Source organism: Malus sylvestris, chromosome 9 (assembly GCF_916048215.2).
Source record: "Malus sylvestris chromosome 9, drMalSylv7.2, whole genome shotgun sequence".
NCBI classification, from domain to species: Eukaryota; Viridiplantae; Streptophyta; class Magnoliopsida; order Rosales; family Rosaceae; genus Malus; species Malus sylvestris.
Window position 1 is genome coordinate 4,522,330 of NC_062268.1, and position 9,499 is coordinate 4,531,828.

At 38.2% G+C, this 9,499-nt stretch overlaps 1 protein-coding gene and 1 non-coding gene across 2 annotated transcripts; one reads left to right on the forward strand and one right to left on the reverse strand.

Moving 5' to 3' along the window:
- The first annotated feature begins 1,806 nt into the window (after positions 1–1,806).
- Positions 1,807–1,879, forward strand: TRNAA-UGC (transfer RNA alanine (anticodon UGC)). The gene has a single exon. It is a non-coding gene; the product is annotated as a tRNA-Ala (tRNA).
- Positions 1,880–2,302: 423 nt separating this feature from the next.
- LOC126582689 (uncharacterized) lies at positions 2,303–8,481 on the reverse strand. The gene is made up of 15 exons (XM_050246861.1): positions 8,291–8,481; positions 7,600–7,754; positions 7,375–7,435; positions 5,785–7,282; positions 5,671–5,702; positions 5,365–5,497; positions 4,884–4,981; positions 4,539–4,583; positions 4,269–4,374; positions 3,824–3,950; positions 3,567–3,682; positions 3,350–3,426; positions 3,048–3,182; positions 2,818–2,886; positions 2,303–2,713 (listed from the first exon to the last, which is right to left on the reverse strand). Exons 2-15 carry the CDS (start codon positions 7,746–7,748, stop codon positions 2,441–2,443), a joined length of 2,919 nt encoding a protein of 972 aa, XP_050102818.1. The 5' UTR covers positions 7,749–7,754; positions 8,291–8,481; the 3' UTR covers positions 2,303–2,440.
- Between the last annotated feature and the right edge of the window lie 1,018 nt (positions 8,482–9,499).

Below are 9,499 nucleotides of genomic sequence, written 5' to 3' on the forward strand. Positions count from 1 at the left end.
GAACCTCAGATTCGGGTATTGTTGAGTACCCGAACCTACGGCACGGGGATAGAGGGGCTAATGTGCTTCGCGTGAGTTGGTGTGCCCTCCAGTTATGGACGTCGGATGACGATATCTGGGAGATCGACGGTTGATATGGTAGTGTGACGTAGGCTCTAGTAAGCGTGCGTCATTGCTTGTGGCTCGAAAGGAAAAAGTGGACGGGATATTCGGACGTCACGCGCTTTTGTCCACGCGTGGGGCGGTGCACTTTATTTTTCAAGCAGAACTTTGGAGCTTTTTCTTTTCTTGTCTTTTTTTTTTTTTTTTTTTTTTGAGAATTTTGTATGTGCTTAATAAGTTAATATTTATTTCTTTTCTTTTTTTGGGTTTATTTTCCCGCCGCCGGTTTAAGCAAACGATTAGGGAGAAGTGGGTGGGTTTAAGTGCTTAATTGTCTAGGGTTGTTCTATGTTTGGGCCAAGCCACCTAACTTTCAAGGCCCAATAACATCTGTTGAATTTAGGTTTTGTATTAGCTAAATTTACGAGTTTGAGATGAAAAATGCTTAAACTGCTGACATTCGTTCCAGTGTAAATCATCATCTTTTAGGCTCCCGATTGTTTTTGTCATAAAGGTTAAGGCTAGACAATAGCATTCCCTTAAACGGAACTTACAAGTGGATTTTTGTAATCGTTCATGCGTATAGTAAGCGAACTCAAAAGGGTTATATCTACCACAAAGTAATTAACCGACAACAATTTTCTTTTAAATACAACTTACATGTGACAATTTCAAACCATTAATGTATATATGTTCGTAATTTATGCACAATGCATGAACGGTTGAAACTAATAGCATCTACATAACCAAGTTGTGTGATTGTAATATGAAATAAGATGTGTTTATGTAGTGTAAAGATAGAAGAGTGTAGTAGGGGTTGGTGATAGAGTTTTTAATTTTCCTTCCCCAAAGTCCTGCCATTTATTGCCCTATGTTTCTGATTCTTGGTACACGTGTCATGCTCCCAATTAATTCAACAAAAAACTATGGGGTACATTTTAGTGCAGAGAACAGGATACATCATTATTTTTAATAATATGAATAAATAAAGATCTAAAAATTAATAATATTGGTGGTAAGGTCGAGAATTTGACTTGGGTCGTCGTTTTTGCTTTGACTTGGGGATTTGTGCAGCTGAGACTTTGACTGGAGTTGTCGTTTTTGCATACATACACAGTAAGTAACACTGATGTGGCGAAGTTGGTGGGTGCATTCGTACATTTTTAAATTGCCCTGATAGGATTGAAATCGCTTTGGATTTCTGTGTCTAGTGTCCCTAGATAAAGAAATTTCAGACTGTTTAATTTTAATTCTATATTTTCATTAACTCATTTCATTAATTCGCCACATTAAAATTTAAAAACTTGAATGATTCAGATTTTTTATTTTCTCATGAACGGTAAGGATGTTTAGGTCCATGCTTCGGCACAGATTCGACCTGGATCTCATTCCGCCTAGAGGATGAGGATCCTTTTTGGATTCTTTTTATCAGGATTTTAGAGATTCTCACATCTTAATCGATCATTGTATATCGTGCGGTCTGTTTTCGTTAGTTACTATTTGTGTTTAATTTTAAATAATAAAAATCAAATGATTTCTGATCGCACCATGTACGAATAATGGTTAAAATGTGAGGATCTCTAAGATCACGACGAATTTGGATCCGATGGTTCCAAATCCCCACCCAGATAGAGAAAGAGGACATGATTGATGATTTTGTAAAAGACAAATAGTTATATTTGGTATGAGAAGAATTATCAAGTTGGGGATGTAGCTCAAATGGTAGAGCGCCCGCTTTGCATGCGGGAGGTACAGGGTTCGATCCCCTGCATCTCCAAAACAGCTATTTTTTAAGGTTTTTTTAAATTATTGTTTTTCTAACCCGTTTTGCTGCCATCGCATCGTCGCATGGCAAGAGCGATTGGGTCGCATGGCAAGAGCGATTGGATGGTTATCGACACGTTATTGATAGAAATGGTCTTTGAGATTGTCCACCGTCAATCATTTTGATCATTTTGTGAAAATTTTCCGTTAAATTGGAGAAACCACATGTTCAAGTGGAAGTGTTGATTTGACAAAAATACCTTCAAATTAAGATATATTTTTTTACAAAATGACTAAAATGATTGACGATGGACAATCTCAATGACGACTTCTATTGATTTTAAATCTCAGGTACCAAAGTGACGAATTATATCAACCTCATGATCCACTTTAGCTAAAAAGCCTTCTTTATTTACAAAGAAAATTATAAAGAAAATTGTTGCAAAACAGTTTTTTTCTTTTGCATTATATTTGCAGTTATTCCTGGTGCCAGGAAGTTACAATTATTAATTAATCCCAGGTGTTACAAGTGTGTGTATATATATATATACGTTTCCATTTAAATCGTACTAGACTACTGTCGTACCCACAGTTTGTAATCCGATCCTTTGTCAACAAACGTCTGCCAGCTCCCCTCCAGATGATTCTCCTTCGACGGGTTCCAATCGAAATGTCCAAGCTTCATCACCAGTGTATCACCTATCTGTGCAACGTAACCTTCGTTGTTCGCGTGGTATATCTTCACCGAGCTCCGGCAATGGATCCCGGCCCTTCTCCGAGCATCGATTAGCTCGGTTAGGATGTCATGAAGACCAAAGTCGTACAAATGGTCATAGAAAATGACAGGCTGCACAACAGAGGTAAGAACGTAAAGATTGCATATTGCGAAGTTTAATAGCAGCTAGTCGTACAGTAAGTAAGAAATGGGAACTGGGGGGATTGGGAACTCACTGTTCCGGGATGAGTTAGGATGTACGCGTATCCCTGTGTAAGCTTATCTCGTGGAAACGGCCAGTGACCCTGACATAAAAAGAAAGTTAGGATGTTCACACGTTAGGAGTGTAGCAGTAAAAAACCAGTGACGGGCTTCTTGTGCTTCGTTAATGGTAATGTGACATCGTTAATGGGGATATTTGCGTTCAGTGCTTGTGTGAGCGTGCATGCAAGTGTGAAAGAGAGACCTGTGTTGATCCTGTGTCGTGGTTCTCCAAAAACGTGACAGCACGAGAGGGCCACCATCCCAAAACTCCAGTCGGTTTACCCTGAGGATCTATTAGCCTCCAATATTGGTTATGAAGAGCAGAGTGGAGTATTCCCTGCAAAATTGCAATACTAAGTACGCATTGGGCGCAAATATGCAGCCACACAACATAAATTTCATCAGACTACATTTCGATTTTTCCCCAGTCCTAGAGACATTGTTCTTAGCCTAATTTATGTGAGTCAAACTAATATAGGATGCAGCAGATGCAGTCTAGAGTACCTTTGTTGTGACATCAAATGCCGAGGAAGTGCCGCCTGTGGCATTGATCCAATTGACAATCCGTTGCCGGTGAGCATCTAGAGAACCAAAAAATTTAACATTGTCACAAAAGTCCATAATGAGCAAAACAGTAGCCATATCATTGTTTCTGGCCACAAACGAGTTTTACTATGTCAAGGCGGTGTATAATCGAGTCTTGCAGTTCACAAGTTCGTACCTTGATTGTAACACAAATTTCCATGTTCATAAGCTAAGCTGTCCCAATATTCTCCAATAGCAAATGCAGGAACCGAAGCTTCAATATATTCTTTTACATAGGTGCCAGAGAAGCCTCTGGAACAACACAAAAGGAGTTAATTGCATGCTATGGATTAAAAGGAGAAAACAATTTCTAAAGATTCAGACATCTGAACATTGGGTTAAACTAAGAAAACACCTTGGGCCTTTGGCCCCCCCAAAAGAAAGAACTTTCACCTTACGAAGTCAAGGCGCCATCCATCAAAACCAATATCATTCCGAAGCCAGTTTAGCCACTCCTTTATATCATTTCTTACAAATTCCTTCGAATGATCAATATTGGGTGCCGCATGGAATATATCCCCTACACACAGCATCAACAGCAGATGGGTACAAGGGTAAGCTTAAATTTCTGGTAGTCTCTAAGACATGCATATGTAAACTTCATGAGGTTATCCCAACATTCCCGCACTGATGTGGGGTAGTAAATAGCATGTCTTGCTCAAGTCGGAACTGTTTTACGTAAACTAAATCAAACAATCAAGAGCAGGAGTGAAGCTCAGATTATGTCTCAAAAAATTTACAGAATATTTGCTTCCTTAATTTCTGAATGGTCACGTGGGGCAAAAAAGGAAAAAAATGTTTGTGTATCACCCAAAAATCAAAGAAAATAATAAAGTACCACTTGAAGGATTTCCTTGGCCCTGAAAATTTGGATCATCACAAACAATTGCTTCAGGCCCCCAAGCAAGCTTCCCACCAAAAATGTTCCAAATGCCGTTTGGACTCTGAAATCGGGAAGAATGTGAGTTTTATCAAGAGGAATGACAACAAATATGACCAACTGAGTTAGCAACATGAAAGTTGTGCTCAACGAAAAGGTGTTTCAGAAAGTTTTTAATGTCATAAACAGACTACCATGAAGTTTCGAAACAGGAAATCAACAGTTTACCTGTTTATGAGCACATCTATGATTTAGGACAACATCTCCCAGAGCCTGTTCACAGGCAAAATACGTTACTAATCCAACACGATTATTCACATATGATAATTAAACAAAAAATAAACGTAGATAATATTCTTATACATATGCATAGCATTATTCTGAATCGGGCCCTATGATCTGATTAGCCAAAGATGATTTCTGTTTTGAGCCTATGACGAGTGAATTGCACTTTCTCAACAACTTTCCTTGTTTGAACAAAGACAATAAAAGATAATATCGGAAACCTCTTATCATACAAAAGTCCATTAAATAGTTCAAGAATTGACTTTCGATGCCTAAGATTATACCTACCAGAAGATCTTGAGAATGCATTTCCTCAATGCAGTGTTTAAGTTCATCCACAGTACCATATGCTGAGTTCAAATTGTAAAGGTCCGAAGGCATATAACCTGTGAGTCATTTCATATTGGTAACTGGTTACAAACTCTATACAAAATTACTGAAGAGCCGCAAACTTCATCAAATCATGTTTTTATGCTACTAAATATACTAATGCAGGTCCTAACTCCCTTAGTATGATTCTACATATAAACACACACACATGGAGGTGGCATGTGAATACCATATAAATATTAAGAACATAACAAAAGAAAAGTACTTCAGATCAGGCAACTTGTTAGGTATGCAACAATAACACCTAAACGATATCATTGCCATCCAGAATGATTATATGCATGCACAGGAATGTCTTAAAAGTCATTAATCTTGCTGTATTTAATTTCGTTAACAAGAGAGATCAAAACTAAACAAAATAGACGAGGAAGAGATGAACCTTGAGGAGCGACAGATTCTGTTGGTGGTGGGAGCCACACTGCCGTTACCCCAATTTTAGATAAATCAGCAGCTTTAGGAGCTAAGTCTAAGTACCACTGCCTTCTCCAGCTTTCCCAATTGAAGCCTTGAAACTTCAAAAGCAAAAGAATAAGAGTCAGTAGAGAGAGGGGGAGAGAGAGAGAGAGAGAGGTAGACGGCATATTTTGATCAAAGTAAACTTGAAAATCTAGTCTTGCATAACCAATCTTTACTACAATTAGGATGACATATTACTATTTCAACCAATTGGTAAGAAAATACGTACCACGATCTCACGTCCGGTTCCAGTTCCTGGCTCTGCATTGAAGTCTCAAGTCAGATACAGGCCTCATTTTTTCTCAGTAACATTAAGCAATTTTGGGAACACAAGAAAACTAACCTAACTTTGTTTGTTCCTGGGTGCTCTGCCATTGTATGGTCTTCCTCTGAAGAACGTGCTCCAGAGCTTTTCGTTTCTTTTCTATTGTTTCTCTCTCACGCACATGCTCAATAAGTGTATCGCCCTCCTTTGGCTTTTCCTTAGCTATAGACCATACTTCATCAGGTTTGGGCAAATTCAAAGATCTGAACTTTGAACTCGAGGCTTCAGCTACATCGATCTTTCTTGGAGGGAACCTGGGACTGATAGTACGAATTTTCCTAGCCATCCATTGAGGTATCTCCCGGCGAGGGCCATCGCTTAAAAGTTTCCATTTCTGTGAATCATCGTCTGTCAAAAGGTCTATCCGCCCACCATTAACAACATAAATAGAATCTTCATCCCCTTCACCCAGTGATCTGTCCTTCAATAATAATGATTCTGCCATTTCTGCTCTCTGTCTCCACATCTTTGTAGCAGCTTCAGATGCCTTCAGTGATCTTCGCAGTGCTTCACATCTTCTCAAGTATGCATCATCTTTCGTACGTGCCATTTCTTTGGCAGCTCCAATAGCATCCCTAATGCTTTGCAACTCAGCCTTGAAAGCCTTAGAAGAAGACTTCATTCTTTCTGACGTATCTTTCTTCATTTTCTCTATCAAAGACATAATTTCCTCCTCTTTCTGGAGGGTATTTTTCCTACTGGATTCCTGAAATTCAAGCAATGCTTTCTCAGCATCATTAGCTCGGACCTCAAACGCATTTGCATGTGCAAGGGCCTTTTCCAACTCCAACTTCAACCTATCAACGTCACTTCTTGTAAGCAACAACTGAGATTCTAAATCATTTACGGCACCCTGTAGCATAGTATTTTTTGACTGAAGGGAAGCAAGCTCATCCAGTGGACTCACACCTTCAGTATATTCTAATACTGCTTTTGATGCATGCTCACCAGATTTTTCCGCCGCATCCAGTGCCTTCTCTATTGCAAGTTTTGACTGTTCCACAATTAACAATATACTACCTTCAGTCACCTCCTTAATTTGTTTTTCTATCTGATAAGCTGCTTCAGCAGCTGTAGTTTCTGCTGCCGAAACCCTCATCTGGGCATCTTGTAGAATGTGAGATGTGGCCTGCTGGAAAGCAATTTCTGCTAACTTTTCTACTTGTACCGCAAGTTCAACTGCATCCTGTTTTGCAAGAACTAACTTAGACTCTAAGCTGAACTTCTCTTCAACTGATTCCAGCAGCTTCTGATGGAACAGTGACTTGGCTGCCTCGAGTTCTGCGATAGCCAATTCCTTGTCGTGCAATATGGTCGCAACATATTCCTGTTGTTTAGCCTCGGAACATGCTAACTCTTCAAGCAATTGATCTCTCTCTTTCTCAATGGCTCCTTGTCTAGCTTGGGCCTCCAAAAGAGCTTTCCTAGCGGTCATCATTTCATCTTCTTCTATATTCAACACTTCACTACTACCCGAAGTGTTAGCCACGTTGGTAAAAGTGTCAGTGGAATCATCCTGTAAAAAAATAAATCAGAAGCCATGAGTCGCAAAAGCTGTGAATACTATGAGGAGAAATACATCATTCCTTTAGCATGAAGAGACATTACCATGCTTGAAAAAATACTAGTTCTTGATTTACATAGCCAATGTGGCGTGTAGAAAAGGTTCCTGCACGAATTTCGTTTTGGTCATCATACTGAAAACGCAACCTTCAAATAACTTACAACAGTTTCCGCCACATTTAAAAGAAAGAAATATAGTAAAATGTCAACAAACAATGTAGGAATGAAATTATAAATTCACAGGCGCATCAGCAGAGAGAAATTACACACTTTTTTCTATTCGAATTAGTTCTGAGGACAAGAGGACGCCGCCCCAGACGGCATACACTCCTATCATACTTGCAATGTGGACCTGAAGATGCAATGGGGCAGTGGTGAATAACCCCAACTGCCATTTCAGGCAATGAAATTGTACCCATCTCTTCCTGCAAGGAATTAAAAGTTTTGATCTTTACCAAGATATTAGGCACACAAAAACATAAAAATAAATAAATAATCTTGTTCCAACAAAACCCAGATTCTATAATTTAAGTTCCACAATTTTCAGTTACAAGTCAAATTTAAAAAATTAAACAATGCGAACCCAGAAAGCTTTTTTCATCAAATTAAAGAGTATTTACATAATTTTTACTTCAAATTGTTTATTTTACAATAAAATATTACAAACAACAAAAATAAAAATATTACTTTTCCAAAAAAAAACCCAAATTCTACGATTTCAAGTTCCACAAAATTCAACTACAAATTAAATTTAAAAAATTCAAGCAATAATAACCCAGAAAACCAAATTCATCAATGATCAAACTAAACACACATGCACGTCTACATTAACGATCACATCACATGACATTTTGCAGAAATTCAAACACTTGATCAGATGATCCATATTTCCTTGAGATTCCCAAAAAAATCATTCACACAGAGGAATATAATTATACAGAAAATGTATAGATATAAAAACCTGGTGGAAAACGGTGGAGCTACTCTGAAAGGAGCTGGAGAGACCCCATGATTCTGGGAAGGATAAGAAAAAATGTGGGGAATTGTTAGTGTGGACGGATTATTGGATTAGGATGAGAGAGAGAGAGAGCAGAGAAATAGGAGGAGAAGAAATGCAATGGCGCAGGGACTCAAAGGCCTAAAGCTTTTTTGTACGCGGCGTTAAATTGGCAATGGTAAGCGGCTTCCACTCAAGTTCAGGGGCACTCTATTGTGTTTGACCATCCATGTAATGACTTTAATACCCCTCAATAATATCTATGCACCGTCATTTTTATTTTTTGGAAACTCACCATCGTTTTTCTTTCATAACAATAAAAAGACATGAAACATTGAAACTTGTTGGTGAGGGAATTCGAAACCAATGCTTTAAAAGACGCTAGACGTTAGTCGAGCTGTGGGTTGGGGTCTAGCATTTAGGTGAGGCTTATGCAGGTTAGGCGGATTTAAGTAAATTTATTATACTATTGTATAATAAGTATCTATTTGACACACCCCGACCGAAGTCAATAAGTGTTGGGCGTCACGTGAGAGTAACGTAACCATGAGCGCAAAGCGGAAGCTATAAAGAGTAAGAGAAATACTAACAATTTAAAACCAAGCAACTAACAATCCCAATTAAGAAGGGATACTAGTGAGAGTTTAAGTGTATAAATACACTTTCAGAGCAATAAGAAAGTCTAGTTACAGTCAAGTAGGACAATTACTAAGATACAACACCAAATGATGAATCCTACTTTTTCGAAATCTGTCAGAACACCGTTGAATTCCTTGTGGCCACCAAACTCTGCTAACTAAAACAAGGAAGGGCGAAAAACAAAGTTGAGTGGGTCAGTAAAACACATTTACATATAAACCTTATTTTCCTTTGAATATACTAACCCCTCGCCGTAAAACAAATATAATTTTTCCCATAATTAATATATACGAATATACAAAATATATATGTGTAATTATATCATTTCAATCTTGCTTCACATAATCATAAACATATGTATGTCATGTCACGATATAATAGAGTAAGCAAATCAGGTAATAATGATTTCATAGAAATATAACATGTTAGCCGGAACCCCTGAGGTAGTCTATACGGCTAAATTTCATAGCTAAAAAGTCACTCTAGCCGGAGTCCCTACAATAACCTATACGGCAACATACTGCACAATAGTTG